At 42.0% G+C, this 17,379-nt stretch overlaps 1 protein-coding gene across 1 annotated transcript; it reads left to right on the top strand.

Annotated features, from left to right (window-relative positions):
- Positions 1–7,918: 7,918 nt before the first annotated feature.
- LOC102509087 (spermatogenesis-associated protein 31D3-like) lies at positions 7,919–13,348 on the top strand. Its single transcript, XM_032476228.1, has 3 exons — positions 7,919–8,032; positions 8,620–8,680; positions 8,960–13,348. The coding sequence occupies exons 1-3, from the start codon at positions 7,948–7,950 to the stop codon at positions 12,957–12,959; spliced, it is 4,146 nt and encodes a 1,381-aa protein (XP_032332119.1). The 5' UTR covers positions 7,919–7,947; the 3' UTR covers positions 12,960–13,348.
- The last annotated feature ends 4,031 nt before the right edge of the window (positions 13,349–17,379 follow it).

Below are 17,379 nucleotides of genomic sequence, written 5' to 3'. Positions count from 1 at the left end.
CACACCACACCCATGCCTTATACCAAAAAGGAACGGGGGTATCCTTGAGTGCTAAAACAATATATCCAGGGATGTCATCAAGCATGGCATCCCCCTCTTTGGGGAATGTGAACTTGGTGCTTTCCTTCTATCTATGTTTGATGGCAGTATACGAGATCTTGTGTACAGTTCACCTATCAGGATGGAGGGCCACCTTTGATATTAATATCCTTGGTGGAGACATGGTAGACCTCCCCCAGAATACCTGCAGCTCGTGAACCAGAGGTGAGTCCTAGACTATGCACTAGGGTTACAGATTTTTGAGGGCTCACCATGGGCCTGCTTTTTTTTTTTTTTTTTTTTGACCAAAGCTGCACACATACCCATCCTTATAATTGAGGTCTAGACGGAAGGCAACTCCACTTGTACTGTCTGCGACTCAAAAATAGTGTGAATGTCCTAGAGAGCACTTGAGGTAGTTCTTCCAGACAGACTTATGGATGCTGGCTGTTAAAATGACAACAACCACCAAAAAATAGATGACCACTATAGCCTTCTCTCCCTACTTTCATCTTCTTATCCAGAGTTAGGACGTTGATCCTACGTTATCTGACGCTTATGGTTGCAGAAGGCAGATTCTCTGGAGGCCCTGGGAGAGACAAAAGGTGGAATGGGGCCCAGGGTGGGGGACGTGAAGAGGTGTACTAGGGAAATGCAAATCAAAGCTGCTAAGATAACACTTCACACACACAAGGAAGGCCAGAATCAAAAAGTCAGAGTAAAGCAAGTGGTGGTGAGAATTTGAAGAAACTGGAACCCTGCTACATTGCTCATGGGAATGAAAAATGGAGCAGCTGTTTTGGGAAACAGTCTGGCAGTATCTCAAAATGTTAAACATAGAGTTGCCATTATGACCCAGCAATTCCACTCCTAGGTACATACATGCAAGAGAAATGAAAACATAAGTCCACACAAAAATTTGTAAACAAATGTTCATAGTGGTATTATTCATAACAGTTAAAAGGTGGAAACAACCCAATATCCAGCTGATGAGTGGGTAAATAAAATACGATATAGCCATACAGTATAATATTTTTGGCACTGATAAATGCTACAACATGGATGAACCTTGAAAACATTATGCTAAGTTAAAGAAGCCAGTTACAAATGACCATGTATGATTCCATTCATACGAAATGTCCAGAATAGGGAGCCCTAGAGAAGACAGAAAGTGGATTAGTAGTTGCTTAGGCCAGGGGGATGAGGGGGATAATAGCTAAAGTTTACGGGGTTTCTTTTTGAAGTCAGGAAAATGTTTTAAAAATTGACTCTGGTGAAGCACATGTCTGTGAATATACTAAAAATCCTAGAATTATTTTAAATGGGTGAATTGTATGGTATGTGATCTATATTTCAATAAAGCTGTTAAAACAAGGAATTTAAAAAGAGTAAGCTCTTCAAGATAACAAGAAGGAGAGAGGATACAACAAAAGATGTCAACACATTTTTGGAAGATGGAAGTCTGGTGAAGGAGTGGTCGCTGACAAGCAGAGCAGACAAAGCGCTGGAAAACCAATTCACACCACAAAACCCCAGAAGGTGAATGATGTGGTGGCACCAGATAAGAAAACAAATTGGGGGTCCTTTTTCATATTGTGAATAAGTTTTAAAGACCTTTTTTATTTTTTAGGTGGTAGTTGCTATTCTCCAGCATTCTGTAAAACTGTTGAAATGTGCAGAGGATCCCAGATTCCTTGCCTGGGACAGAACCTGAGATAAATTTTACAGTTGGCATTAAACCCTTCTGGGGTCTGGATATGGTGGTGGTGGCAGCTGCAGGAATCAAAGCCAGAAATCTCAAAGGTTATGTACAATTCAGAACAGCAGTCAATGTATTTTTTAAAATGTATTCATTTGAAAGTAAACTTGTGGAAAAGTTGCATGGTTGGTAAAGCCATCTACCCTTTATCCAGACTTACCTATTGACATTTTGACCCATTTGCAATCTCTCTCCTGTCTCTTTATGTCTGTTTCTGTCTCCTTCAGTCCCTGCCTCCCTTTCCTCTCTATATGAATAAACACACATACACATATATATGAAAAATATGCATACATTCCTGAACATCTGAGAATACATTTCCTGTATCATGCACCTTCTCCTTGAATATTTCATTGTGTATTTAAGAACAAGATTTTCTTACATATAGTAATTTATCCTCTTCAGTAAATTTAACAATGGCATAAAACTTTTAATTAATATCCCATTCATATTCCATTTTTGTCAATTTATTGAGTAATGTCCTTTGTGGCTTTTTAAAAAAACCTCCATTACAGGATTCAGTGTAGAATCACATATTGCATTTAGTTGACACGTGTCTTTCGTCTCCTTTAATCTGGATCAGTGTTTCTCAGTCTTTTTTATAACAAGGCCATTTTTTGAAGAGTATATTTGATGTGTCATTTTTATAACCCCTACTCACCTGGAAAAATTTTTGGTGGAGCTTATCTTGCTCAGAGTTTAAAGGATGGTTTTACAGTTGTGAAACATAAGAACCTTAGGGACAGTCAGGACTAGACTTTCTATTAACAACAACAACAACAAAAACAATACCAGAGATATAAAGATATGTAGAGGGATTTTTCTGAACAGACACACCTCCTGCAGGCAAGGGAGGAGGGTATGTGAGATGGGGTGGGCTTTTCTTTTGGGTAGCAAAAATGGTGGAGCTGTGGATGCAGAAGACAGGCAGAGAAAGAGCTGTCATTACTGGTAAAGCTTCCTCATATGCGAGGGAAAGAATGGGGATGTCTGGGTCAAGACTGATTCATTGGAATCAGCAAGAGAATGCAGGCATGCAAAGCAAGGAAATGACACAGGGCTTAATTTCAGCATTCATAATCTAAATAATGAAGCTATAAGGGTTACAACTATTAAATGACTAGCTAGCGTAGGGAAATAAAGTCAATACATATACACCAAATGTAACAACAAAAATGACTATTGTTTAAAAAGGTATAGTCATGCCAAAAAGAATTTTGGTGAAAAGTTAGCAAATAGATGGGGAAAAAAATCATAAAACTTTTCATGGAAGAAGTAACCGTACCTGTGATTCAAAAAAGCCAAAAGCTGTCTCTAAATGTAACTGCTCATTAGAAGTTATTCCAAAGAGAAACCTACTCCCTAAATCAAGATGAGTTTGGTCCTGCAGGTTGTGTCCTGTACAATAAAGGAAAAATGTTAAATGTTGTGGGGAGAGACAGGATTTGGCAGAAGAAAGGAGGAGCAGTGGGTTGAGACACTATGGGTGAAGGGGGCTAGATCTGAGGACCCTTGGGAGCTGAACAGCCTAAGTGGGATTTTTGGGGAAAAAGAAGTACTAAGATTTTTAAGTTGCTTGCCGTGGGTTCATGGGTGTGCCATGCCAATTTCCCTTTTTGTCATGCTTCCTGTTCACTGGTACAGGCTACTCTGCATTCTCATGCTTTTTGGTAATGTGGATTCTTTCTAGGAGATGTGGGACGGTGTGGGGCTGCTGCTGGGTATATTTCTGACTTCACACAGGTAAAAACATTATGTTTGAGAAGAAGCTGTAGTTGAGGGCAGAGTGGATCTTGAGGTGTAAATCCCTGGGCATAGCAGACTTTTAAAGCTTATGTGGGGTCCAAAGAGAGATCACCAAGCAGTAAAAGAGTCTCAGGTAATATCTGGGTAACAGATGGAATAAATAGAAAATTTCACTAAGGTAATATATGGTCTGGGTCTAGGGAATGTATGGAGGTGGAAGGTAAGCTACAGGTATCTAAAGGGCCCTGGAGGGATGGACAGATGTGGTGGACTAGGTGGTGGGGGAAGGGTTGTGGGTTCATCTCTCCTGTGTTGTCCCCTCCCCCACCCTCAAGAACCTTTGGAGTCTATGCTAAACCTCTGTGATGTGGGCCTAGAACTCTAGTCTAGAATGTGCACTCTCAATGCCCAGATGCCTGATGCAGCAATGCACTTCTGATGATTCAGACCATCTTCTTTCTGAGAAGCCTTATTACACCATGGCTGAGTTCCTGCTCAACTTCCTAGGTTTTCCCATCCTTGCCTTTGTGTGTGGGGTGGGGTTCCTTCTTCTTTCACTGTGCTACCTAAAGAGGAATTCATGTTTCCCAGTATTTTGGAAACAGCGAGATATCAATCAGGTCAGTAAACCGAAGCCCCTCAAAGGTATTAAGTATTTCTTTTCAAATTGATGCATTCAATCCTATCAGTTTCTTTCTAAGTACTGCTTTTGCTGTGTCTCACAAATTTTGACAAGTTGCATTCTAATTGTCATTTAGTTTAAAATATTTTTTTCTCTTGAGATTTCTACCTTGACCCATGTGTTAGTAGCATGCTGTTTATTCTTCAAACATTTTGGCATTTCCAGCTATCCTTTTGTAATTGATCTCTAGTTTAATTCCATTATGGTCTGAAAACGTACTTTATGATTTCTATTTTATGTGTTAAGGTGTGTTTTGTGGCCCAGAATGTGGTCTGTTTTGGTCAATGTTCCATGTGTACTTGGGAACAATTTGTATTCTATTGTTGAATGAAGTATTCTATAAATGCTAATTAGATCAAGTTGATTGATGGTGCTGTTCAGGTTATATCCTTACTGATTTTCTGTCTGCTGAATCTGTCCATTTCTGATAGAGGAGTGTTGAAGTCTCCAAAAGTAACAGTGGATTCATCTATTTCTCTTTGCAGTTGGGCCAGTTTTTGCTTTACGTATTTTGACACTCTGTTGTTAGACAGTATACATGTTAAGAATTGTTGCGTCTTCTTGGAGAATTAACCCTTTTGTTGTTATGTAATGCCCTACTTCATCCCTGATAATTTTCCGTGTTCTTAAGTCTACTTTGTGTAAAATTAATATAGTTCCTCTTGTGCTCTTTTGCTAGTGTTAGCATGGTACAGTTTTCTCTTTCCCTTTACTTTTAACCTATCTGTATCTTTATATTTAAAGTGAGCATTTATAGACAACTTTTCCCCCTCCCCTCTTTTTCTGCCTTTTCTGGTTTTAAACAAGCACTTTATATGATTCCATGCTCTCTCTTCTCTTAGCATATTGTTGTCTTCTTTAAAAAATATTTTAGTGGTTGCCCCAGAATTTGTAATATCCTTTTATGACTAATCTAAGTCCACTTTCCTATAACACTATACCACTTCATAGGTAGTGCAGGTACCTTGTAACAGAGTTCTCAATTCCACCCGCTGTCCCTTGTAACATTGATGTCATTCATTTAACTTATCCATATATTGTAATCACCCAATACATCATCATTAATATTATTAGATCAATTGAGAATAAAAAATAAAAGTTTCATTTTACCTTCATCTATTCCTTCTCTCCCCTCTTTGTACGTAGATCCAAGTTATCATTTTCCTTCTCCCTGAAGAACTCCTTTTAACTTTTATTTCAGGGCAGGTCTGCTGCTGATGAATTCTCTGGTTTGTCTAAGAAAGTTTTTATTTCTTCTTCACTTTTGAAGGATAATTTCACTAGATATAAAGTTCTAGGATGGTGTTTTGTTTTTTTTTTTCCTTTCAACAGTTTAAATATTTCACTCTATTCTCTTCTTGTTTGCATGGCTTATGACAAGCCCATAATTCTTATCCTTGTTCCTCTAGTGGTAGGATGTTTATTTTCCTCTGGATTCTTTTAAGAGTTTATCTTTCAGGTTCCTACAGCTTTAATAAAATATGTCCAGGTATAGACTTCCTTAGTATTTATACTGCTTGGTGTTCTCTGAGCTTCCACAATCTATGGTTAATCTATCATTAATTTTGGAAAATCTTAGGCCATTATTTCTTCAAATATTTCTTCTGCTCTGTTCTTTTCTTTTTGGTATTTCAATTACATGTATGTCACATATTTTGAAACTGTCTCACAATTCTTGGATATTCTGGGTTTAAATTTTTTTTAATTCTTTTTCTTTTCACATTTCAGTTTGTAAAGTTTCTATTGACATATATTCAAACTGACTTATTCCTTCCTTGGCCATAGGCAATCTACAGATGAGCCAATTAAAAGCATTCTTCATTTCTGTTAGTGTTTTTGGTCTCTAACATTTCCTTTTGATTCTTTCTTAGGGTTCCCCTTTCCTCTGTTTATTGTTAATCTGTTCTTGCATGTTTCTACTTTCTCCATTAGAGCCCTTAGCATATAAGGTTATTTCGGATTCCATGTGTCATAATTCAAAAATCTGTGTCATATCTAAATGTGGATCTGATCCTTGCTTTATCTATTTAGACTGCTTTTTCTTGTCTTTTATCTTACCTTGCATTTTGTTGTTGTTGTTGAAAGCCAGACATGATGTACTGGGTAATAGGAATTGCAGTAAAGAGACCTTTAGTGTGAAGGTTTCTGTTAATCTGTCTAGGTGTTGGGTTGTGTTTAATATGTAGCTGTAGGTCAGAGAATTCAACTTCCTGTAGTGTCCTTGTTTTAATCTCCCCTGGTGTCTTTAGGTTTCCCTAAATCTCCTCTTCATATAGAGCCTATGCCTTGCAGTTCTCTCAGCTATGATCCTCTATTATCATACTGGAGCCCTGTTGATGTGTGATAGTAAGCGGCCGGGGAAGGGAATATTATTAAATGCCTTTTAGCAGGCCTGTGTCCCTGGGTTTTGATGTTCACGAGCATTTCTAATTGTTTTCTCTCTTTCTTTCTTTTCACTCTTTAAAAGAGACAGGAAGGCTAGAGGGAGCTGGAGTTGGATAATTTCCCTTCTCCCACGTGGGATAAGACTCTGGTAGTCTTTTCCTCTGCTGAGTAAGCTCCTGTTATGGATAACATTCAGGGGATATTTCAAAATGCTTTCAGAATTGTTACCTTTTTTCCCATTCCTACGCTCCCCCACCAGAAACATAAGCATTTTTCATGGCTCTTTACTTTGAGAATCTAGCGGGGTTCCTGTAGGTAAAACCCATGAATATGTGGAGGTCCCCCTAATACAGTGACTCTAGGAGTTTCTCACTCTCGTGCTAGCCCACATGCATCCTCTAGCAACTTGTTGAAGTGTCATTTTAAGTGTTCCTACCAGTTTTGGCTTCAGTGGCTTCTGCTCCAGGTAAGGTGACTTCAACTACAATTCTCTGCATTTATCCTCTCTGAAGATTTTGGAGAGTGGTTTGCTCTGCAGCCTCAATCCTCTAATGCTCCAAGAAAAGTCTGATTTTCAATTTGTTCAGCTTTTTGCTTCTTCTCAAGACTGCAGGGATGACTCCCAGGCTCTTTAAATGTTGGAGCTGGAAGCAGAAGTTGCCCCTCAAAGGATGAATCTTTATTTTCTTATTCCTTTTCTAATATTTCTCAATGAGTTTGTTCGGGTCAGAGAGATACCTGAGTCGGGAAGTCCAAGGATAGGACAGAACACCATCCTTCTAGGGAAATAGACCAGGCAGGGCTAGGGGTTCAGGAGGACTAAGGCTTCCATTTGAAGCTCACACACCATCTGAGTGTTTCAGAGGATACCAGGGTAAAATCCCAAACAGTAAGTTCCTGGCCCTGGGTTAGTTAGAGTTTGGGATCTTTGCAAGAGAACAGAGTTCCCCAGCACTTGATCATGAGTCACATTCCCATGTCAGGAATCTCTCCACCAAGCCTTCCTTTGTGTTGGGCTGATCAGGGCAGCAGTGCTGAGCCTCTGAGCAGAGTCCAGAGGCCGGGCTCCAGGATACAGGGTCCTATCTGAGGGATACGGATGTGACTGTTGGCCTCAGATTCTCTGCCCTCCTTGAGCAGATGACTTCTGACTGAGAATATCAAGTGTGGGCCTTACAGACAAAATTCTTTTGAGTTTTTCAAGGAAGGAAAAACTGAAACATTTTAAACCTTTAAAATTGGTCAAAGGATAGAACACAAAGTTCTATTAATTAAAGTAGAGAATCATATTAACCATGGGTAATGAATATCTGAGTCTCCCAGAGAGGAGAGAGAAATGAGTCTCAGCCCCTCATTCTTTTCTTTTTGTTCTCAGCGTCAGGGCAGAGCCAAGAGGAGAAGGAAAGGTGGAACATCGAAAGGTAAAGTTCTGCCTATTCCACCTGATCTCTCCAAGGGTGACCCTTCCTGTCCTTTCCATGAGGCCCCAGGTCCATGATCTCTGAGGACGTCACTTGCTAGATACAGTCCCTGTCAGAAACCAGAGCTCTCAGAGTAGAGGCTCATGGGAAGGCAGTTAGAGCCTGAGACACTTCTCAGATTCCCTGCTCTGCCCATCGCTGGGCTTGAAGCAGTGATGGACCTGGGCAATGGGTGTTTCGCAGCAGGTGGCCATGTGAGATGTTGAGAGTCAGAACTTCTGTGTCCTGACTTTGTAAAAGTCCTTTGACTTCCTGGATGATCAGATTCTTCTTTGAGGTAAATAACCATTGAGCTATGTTTCTCAAAGGGTGGTTCTGAATATCACATGGGATAACACATATAAAAGCCCTTTGTGAATGATAAAGCAACATACATGTTTGAGCCTTGTTATTATTATCATTGACCATGTGATCCTATATCCTAATTCTTGGGGCTCTCCAAGTCCAATCCACCAAGGGTACCACTAAAGGACATTCTACTCAGCCTCCTATAAGGTCTCTTTTTCATCACACTCCTGGTTTCTTAGGTTCAAGAGCTTGCCAGAGCGAAGTAGAGGAGGAAAGGAAGGTGCTCTCTCTTCTTCAAAGGTGACTAAACATTACCTTGTTTCCTGTATCCCTCTTTTTAATGGAGTATTTGAATTTCTAGAGCCTCAGTGAAGCCTGGGATTGACATGGGAGAGAAAATCCTCAGATTCAGAATGGGAAAGCCTTGGAGAAAGGGATAGAAGATACACTGTGAGATTAAGGAAGTAAAAGAATGTGAAAGGATAGTATACACTGGGCAGCCATATTATTGCCAGAACTGCCAGGGTTTCATGTTTGTTCTGGTCCTGGCTGAAGCTTTGTACTTCCTGTCTCCTGCAGCCCCCTGGGCCGGCATGATGATACCACCCGCTTTCGTCAACTGTTATGTCCAGACCCCTTCTGTGAGGTGTGTAATAATGCAACTGCTGAGGTCAACTGGCTGCTGCACCCGGAGGCCCTGGAAGATGCTACTTCCTCTGCATCCCCTTTGGTTTCTACATCTCCTGTGACTGAGTCATCATTTACTCTGTCCCCTGCCTTCTCAGTAGTCCCTCTAGGAGACCTAGCATCAGCCTCCCTGTCTGAACCTTCCCCACTGGCCCCCTCTAGTCTCTCACCTAACCCAATGACCCCCTTAGTTGACTTTTTTTCACCCTCACCACTAGGTCACTCTCTGGCACCAGGGCCTTTTCCTTCTTTGGATTCTGAATTCCCAGTGGACTATTCCTCACCCCAACCCCTTGCGTTTCCCCCTCTCCTAGCACATGACACTCAGACAGCAGATCCTGTTGTCCCAGCAGAGGGCACGATGCCTCTAAATACCATCTTCTCTCTCGATCCCACCTTTTCCCAAGATATCAACCCCTTACCAGTTCTGTCCCAGGCAGTGAATCCCCCTGATTCATTTGTTTGTCATCATGCACCACCAACCCTGCCTGTTTCACCACAGCCAGACTGCACTTTAACTGTCACTCAGTCTAAATCGTTTGCCATCTTACTGAAACCTGTTTTGGAGAAATCATCTCCAGATAACCCTGCTGGGTTGTCCGCTTGTGTTCCAACAATCAGAGGCACTGATCATTCAAGTCTGTCGACTTCAGACTTCTCCTGGTGGCAGGCTCATGCCAACACCGTGTTTCTCCCCACATTATCACACTCTGATTTTCGGCGTGAGCCTGTTTCCTTTCATATACCAGAGACCTGTCTCTGGGGAGACTCTATTACCAAGCACATGGAGGCAATGAGCCATTCTTTCCTTGGCCTTAATATCCAGGAACTCTTGGAGAGACAAATAAAAAAGAAAATGGCCTTCCAGCATTTAGAGAAGAAAGAGGAGGAAGAGGCATCATTCTCAAAAGAAATGTGGTCTGAGTACCAACAGACATCTTCAGAGAATTCACTGCATTCGCCTGACACACAGGATAGTACAGCCCCCCAAGCTGGCTGGAATACTGAAAGCAAATCAGAGCAGCTGCACATTTGTCAGCAGCTCCCATATGTCAAGACTTTGGGGGAAAATTTGCCACAGAAATATCACCAGCTCTTCTGGGGTCTTCCCTCCTTGCACAGTGAGTCCCTAGTGGCTACTCTCCTGGTTTCTAGTCGTGGTTCCCCACTAGAGCCTCATTTCATCTTATTCAACAGAATCTGTAATACTTCTGCAGTCAAAATGCAGGATCAAGAATCTTCGCCATTTCTTCATTCTCACCCCCTCCCCCTCCCCAGTGTACATCCGCAACCCTTGCCTCAAACTATGCCCCAATCCCAGCCCCTAATTTTCAGTCAGGTCTGGCCCCAGGTCCACCTTCAATCCCGACTCCCAGTCCTACCGTCTTCCCCATCCCAGGTTAGGGACTGTGGCGTGTCTTTCCATAGATTCCAGAATGAGTCAGACTTTCACATTGCAACTGAAAATCAACACCTGGAACGGCATGTATTGCAGAAACAACCGGGAAGTTTCTGTGGTTTAGTTCCTGTGCTCCAAAAATCTCAAGAAGCCACTTGTCCTCGAGCTCCCAACCTCCCATTAGTCAGCCGGTCGCCCCACACCTATGTACCAGTCTCCATCCTTCCTGGCCATTTTCATATTATCCCAGGAGAACCCCAGGAGAAACTGGAGCTCCATGTTCCAAGGAGACTAATTCCTCGCTGGTATCTCCAAGCCTGTAGGAATCTAGAGTCAACAGCATTGATGGAGCCTCAGTGTAAATTAACAGAAGTACCTCAGCAGAAAGGCACACATGTTCACTTACAACTCTCTGAGCTTCAGGGCCAGAGTAGAAACAATGTAGGGAAAATTCAGTTAGGTCTCCCAGGAAGTTTTCATGAGAGGGTTCCAACACAGTTTCAGCTAAGGAATGACATGAGGAAGAATCTTGGGTATATTTTAGAGAAGGGCCCAGAAGACAGCCCACAAAGGGTCTCAGAATGCTACCTAGTACACAATCTGAGGGCTGCCTTGGAGACAAAAAGTAACTGTGTGTGTCACTCAAGGAATCACCTGGGGAGTGAATTATTAAATGTCTCAAGGAAGGACACAGACTGGAGTCAAATAAAAACCATTCTTAGATTACATGTGAGCACGAAGTCTTGGCAGATCACTGCGGGTAGGATTCCTATAGGTGTGTGTCGTTCATGGCTGGCTGACAACAGTACATGGCCTCTTTCCGGGAGTTCCCAGACCAATATGGAAGACACAAATTCAAAAAACACAATGGTAGATAAGGTCTACAGCCAGATTAGCACTCTAGAGCTTTCTTTTCTTGATCCCAATACCCGAAAAGTACTCGAAGCCCATATTTTAAGGTTTCGTGTGAGTCAGAAGTGGGGACTGCCTCTCAAGGTTCTTGAATCCATAAAATTCTATATGTTGAGAGAAACCAAAACATGGTCTCTCCCCCAGTTTGACTTTCCCTCCTCAACCATCCATATTTCTGGGGTGGATTCCAAAGGTGAGGTTTCCAAGCTCCTTGAAGGAAGCTCTAAAACTTCTCAGGGAAGCAAGGTAAGAACTACAAATTCAGTCACCATGCTGGATCGTCCTCACCCTGTTATCTCATCTGTGGGCAATGAAGGACAGAGGACTCTGCAACCATCACACTCTGATATTGACCAGAAGCTTGCAGGAAACATCCAGACAATTGAGCGTGGCAGACAGACTTTTCAGCTCCTCACACACAGAGACAAAGACAAAGTGAGTCAGAGGGAGACTGTACGAGACAACAGATGCACTTCAGAGGTGCCCATAAGGCAAGTTGGGGGTAGACATGAGCCAAGGGATGAGAATGTGAACTCCAGTGATAGAGTGGAAATGATTGAGCGCCAAAAGATGTGGGAGAAGAATTTAGAACATTCTTTCATGTCCAACATGCCCAGTGAGACATTCAAGGCCAAGAAGCTGTGTGCTCTTAAATCACGATCTTGTGACATCTTGACAACCATCAAGTTGGAAAGCTCCCAAATGGCAAATGTCAATACAAATAAAGTAGAAACTACTCTGACCACTCAATTTCCCTCACCAAAAATGTTTGTTCCTCAAGACTCTAAAGTATCAGACCTGCACAAACAGCTTTTTAGTGAGTTAAATTTTAAACTGGAGAGTGAGAAACATAACCTGGCTCAACGCTGTCTCATGGACATGCCCCTGACTTCAGACAGCTTGCCTTCCAAGCCTTCACTGACTCATGCCCAGGGTATCTCCAGTGGGGACACAGTGCCTTCCCAGGTGCTGCATGTCTACCTGGAGGACAGCGGGGTCAGCACAGAGCAGTGGCAGGATCCCTCTAAGCACGTCTTATGGAAGTGCCCAGATAAGACAGTGAGACCTCTGGGCTCCAAAGCAGGGGAATACAGAAGTAAGGATTCAGGAATAGGGACATCTAAAGCCAGAAAGAAGAGCCACCCTGTTGAGAACCAAGAAATAAAGGACACTTCCCCATCTCTGTCACAGAATGAACAGCTTCCTCCTGAAAGTTACTTCAAAAAAAAGATGAGGCATTTTTTTCAGTGGATTGATTGTAAGAGAAAAATCAAAGACCAGGAAAGTCCCCAGCAAAAAGCCAAATTCATATCAACCTCTGTGCAGCATCAAGACTCAGTTGAAAGTGCAGCTGTCTTTGTGAATTATGGGCCTCCTGAAGCTCAGGAGCTCATGACAGCCATTGGGAAGATCCTAGAGGAGAAACTGGCACATAGGTTCGAATCTGAGGCCTCGGAGTTAAGTCAGCACAAGAAGGAACTTCAGACCCAGGGAGAATCTGACCAGGGACATCCTTACAACTGTGGGGATCTCTCTAACTCACAGCAAGAGGAATGGGCAAGTACCAAGTCCTCTAACTAAGAAGCTGTTTCTGCTGACCGGAGTTGTCTTACAAGTGTCAGACAGAACAGAGACAGGATCAGACATCCCCAGAAAGTTGTGGCCTTTGAAGACCAGGTATTATGCCAGACTCAACCCTCTTCCCTGTCGTCCAGGGAGCCTGTACTCCATCCAAGCCCCACCTGCATGCACCAAGAATGCCAAGTCCCTTCGGCCACCCTCACCCCTGATAAAGGCACTGTGTTCAGAGATTTGACTCTTCTATTCAAACCGAAATTGCTTCTCCAGCACTTCCAGGGAGAAAAAATTTCCCCATAGAACTCATCCAGTCCTTGAAAAAACTTGCAGATTTCATGATAACACATCTTCTGATGAGAACAATTTTTCTTTAGTACAACTGAGAATATTGATCCTCCTCAATAAATGTTCCTTCTAATAGAGAAACATTAGCATTCTCTGTGTACTGCACTGGGGGCATGGGTTTCGGGTATCCTGGGACTTGTGTGTAGGGAAAGGAAGAGGTATAGTTCAGCTCATACTGATTTCCTCTCTTGGCTTCTAAAAGATGACCAGTTCCTTGTAGGGATCCTGACAGTGGCCTTCTCAGTTTTATCTTGGGGTCCTTTACTTGATCTTGCTCAGATGTCCTGTACTTAAAAAACTTTATTTTTCTATAAAAAGTACAAAACCTTTACTCTAAAAATTTTCAGGCCTTTCCAAAATGAGAAAACCCCTTAAAGTCCAGAACTTGCCTCAAACTATCTCTTTACTCTCAAACTATCCTGCACTATGTATAGCTATAGGGTGGGATGAGTTACTCTGGCATAATATAACCAGAATTCACCTCTGTTGTCTCAGAGTTTTGGAGGATGTTTAGTCCTTATGGTTAGTGGTAGAGAGAAATCTTTCTCTTAGGTCTCTTGGTGAGGAATAAATGTCACCTGCTCCTGAGAGCCCTTCTGTCTCTTGTGAAGTTTGTGGTGATGGGCCATGTTTCCCATCCCTTACCTTACCCTAATGAAAGTGGGTAACACTTCGCCCTTCCCCTTCCTCTACCCTTACTGGAGCAGTAGGGAAGACTGAATTTGTAATTCTGAAAAGGACAAGGGATATGAATATTTTCCTGAAAATAGTGACTTACTTTCGTTTAGAAACAGTTGCTGAGTCCAGAGTGTCTCACAGGTGGGTGATCACTGAGTGGGTTGTGTATGGATGGTTTTGCAGCTATGGACACTGGGCTGGCCAGGGCAGGGTCTAGGAACTGAGTGGGTCTGGTTGAAGAATCTGTTACACATGAGGTGCTAATCTGTCTGGAAGATACATTTTGAATTCAACAATGAGGTCTCCCTGCTTGTACGAGCACCTAGAGAAACAAGAAGAGCTGCTCCTGAGAGAAATCTTTTCAGGATACTTAGCTTGATAGCACTATTCTCCCACAGTGCGATCTGTCCTTACTTTCTAATTCACAACACTTTTCACACCGTGTGGAACATATCTGGCTTATTTATCTACCATCCCAGAGGACGGAGACAACATTTACCTCGTCACGGCGGCGAGTGGGCAGTGGAGCTCAGAAACCCCTGGAGAAACGGAAAAGGAAGGGATTTGTACCCAGTGTGCTCTGGGGGTGGGATCCCGTTCAGGGGCGGGAATCCCGTTCATGGGCGGGGCCTGAAAAGGAGTGGCATTTTGCTTCGTAATGGCGACCGCACCGGGCGGGTGGCTTGACGTTTCACCTCAGGCTACTGGCTCCTGTTTCTGTCGCTTCTGGGAGACAAAAGTCGAGGTTTAACTCAAAGGCAGGTTATAACGGAAGGTTTTGGATCCCCTCTGCCTTGCCTGAAGAGTCCTTGCCTCTGTCTGCCATTTCCATCCCGGCCTGTGGGCCGCGCGGCCGCTCAGCCCCTGAGCGTGAGCCACCACACAAAGCCGCCTCGGAAGCCCTGGGGTTCGGGCTGCGCCTGTCGGACACCCGCCCCCTTCGCGTGGTGGGCACTCAAGGAACTCTGTGGAGGTTATCTTAGTAACAAATTTAGTGCCAAATTTGACGACTGTTAAGGCTACACTTTCCACTGGCTGCCTGGGCTTGCACAAGTGACCTAAGTCTCAGATTTCTTCCATGATGTGCGGAGATGCTAATATGTACTAATGGGTTGGCCCTGAGAACTGGAACAGACAAGAGCTTTGAATGGTGTTAAGGGCTGATGTTAAGGAATGGGCTGGGGGCCCTGCTGCAGTTAACCACGTGGGCCTTGCCAGCCCCCAGAGAGCCCAGTGCCTTGAAAGTGGCACTTCTGCACAGGTCAGAAGGACGGTGAGACGTCAAGGTGCCAGTCCAAACACTAAGTTAACAAGTCACCTCTGATTCTCTGCAGGACCAGTGACTGAGAAGGATACTCACAGTCCTAGGGTGGTTGTTTTCAGAGGAGCCAACCAGAAATTTAATTCCCCCTAGGACTCATCGGTGAGTCTAGTAGGAGTGGTTTGTTGGAGCCCCAGGTAAAAGCCTATCAAGGCATTAATGTCAGTGGACAGACAGGGTAGAGGCAGAATGATTTGTCACGCCCTGCAAGATCCAGGACAGCATAACATGAGGCTCTCCCCCAGAAAGGACTGCAAGCTTTTTATGAAGCAGAAAATCTCAGGTAACATGCTTTAGTTGGAGGTATTGATACATTCATGGATTATTGTGGGCCTGCTGTATGTCTAGGTTCTGGGTTTATCAGTAATGGTAGCCATGTTTATCTTAATAAGAGGGAAGACAATCCTTTTTTTGTGACTGTTTTCCCTATTAGAAAGTATTATTTAGTGAACTGGAAAGGTAAGGAAAAATAAAAGGAAGAATCTAATAGATTCCTGCCTTCAAAATAATTACTGCTAACTTTTTGATGCATCTCTTTCCAGATTTTGCTATACCTATTTTTACATTGCTTAAATAATACCTGCTTTAAAAGAAAAACACCCACTATCATAAACATTTTTATGTTACTATAAAGTTTCATAAATAACATTTTTAATTGTAACATCCTAAGTGCTACAATATTAAATTCTACTTTTTGTTGACATTTAGGTAGTTTCTAATTTTTTGAAATTTTAATATTTTGCTTTCCATATTTGGTAATAATTGTACTTGCTGTTCCAGACAGCATAAAGATTTTCCTAAATACCTGATTAAGCCATGTTTCTGCCATAGGCTAAATGCTTTTTTCTTTCTCCAGCCTCTTTCAATGAGTAATCCACTCATGTGGTTAGCTATTTAAGTGCTAGATTCTCCTCTGAGTGTCAAGCCAGTGAAATCTATATGCTAAACATCCTCAATGTAAAATCTAAATTTAATCCATTGTCTTCCTTTGCCCTCAACTTTCTCTCTCTTGTATCTTACCACCATCAATTAATAGTATCTGGGCACTCAAATAAGTCACACAGGAGCCATTCCATACTCCTCCCACTTCATTTTCCCCATCACTAGTCAGCTACTACATGGATGAACTGATAAAATATGCTAGGCAGAGAAATCCTAGAGTTCTCACAGTAAACTACATCCCCTGCAAAAGATTGCAAGATTTTTCAGTTTATGAGCTGAATTTTTGCAATTAATTTAAAAATATCCCATTCCAAAACAAAACAAATACCTCATTCTACATCAAAGTTTCAATTTATTTATTTACTTACTTAATTATTTGCTTGCTATTTATATCAATATAGATTCTTGATTTCTACTTGATTCAATTTGGTTTATGTTTATTTTGGTGCCAAATTGTCACAAATTTAGCTAATTACTTCAATCTGATTTCTGTGTTCTTTTGATTTGCTGCTATCATTTCCTTCAGACAAAAAATGATCTTTCAACCTTATTGTATATGTTTCCCTGCGCCAGTTCTGGGTTCAGCTATTTCCTACAAGTAGCCCTGCTTTCTTTAGTGGGGAATGGTATTTAGAAGACAAGGTCACAGTGTTAAATGTGCAATTTATTATCAGTGTGCTGCTGCTTCTAGGCCCTCTTAGTGGGCAGAGCTGGGGATATGTATATGTATATGTATATGTATATGTACACATACACACATTCACATATTTAAATCTTAATTTATTTCTTTACATATCTATATATGTTGAAAGTCATGAGTTCACCAGCACCTCCAGTTAAAATCCAGTACCATAGGGTTCATGCTAATTTTCTACCTTTCTATGTTTGTTTCTTTCTCCAACAATGAGAAATCTAATTCCATTATCCTTAATATATTTACTGTTCAATCAGTGTTCCTGTATGTAAGCAATCTCTCATTGCCACCACTGTCTCCTTCATTTATGGTTGTCTTTTGCTCTATCAGTATTCCTGGCATATAGACACCAACATCCTGTATTTCATTTTTATAATTTTGTCATTTCAATAATTTTATATATATATATATATAAAACTTGTTGGGATTTTTTTTTTAACTCA

This window comes from Camelus ferus, unplaced genomic scaffold (assembly GCF_009834535.1).
Source record: "Camelus ferus isolate YT-003-E unplaced genomic scaffold, BCGSAC_Cfer_1.0 contig299, whole genome shotgun sequence".
Taxonomy (NCBI): domain Eukaryota; kingdom Metazoa; phylum Chordata; class Mammalia; order Artiodactyla; family Camelidae; genus Camelus; species Camelus ferus.
Note: the sequence above shows the minus strand (reverse complement) of the source record. Positions and strands in the feature narration are given on the sequence as shown.

What these genes read in the sequence shown, in the direction of transcription:
- LOC102509087 (XM_032476228.1), top strand. Translation starts at nt 7,948, where the DNA reads ATGAGTCTCAGCCCCTCATTCTTTTCTTTTTGTTCTCAGCGTCAGGGC. An exon ending in GAAAGGTGGAACATCGAAAG is followed by an intron (nt 8,033 to 8,619) that starts GTAAAGTTCTGC and finishes CTGGTTTCTTAG; the next exon opens with GTTCAAGAGCTTGCCAGAGC. An exon ending in GTGCTCTCTCTTCTTCAAAG is followed by an intron (nt 8,681 to 8,959) that starts GTGACTAAACAT and finishes TGTCTCCTGCAG; the next exon opens with CCCCCTGGGCCGGCATGATG.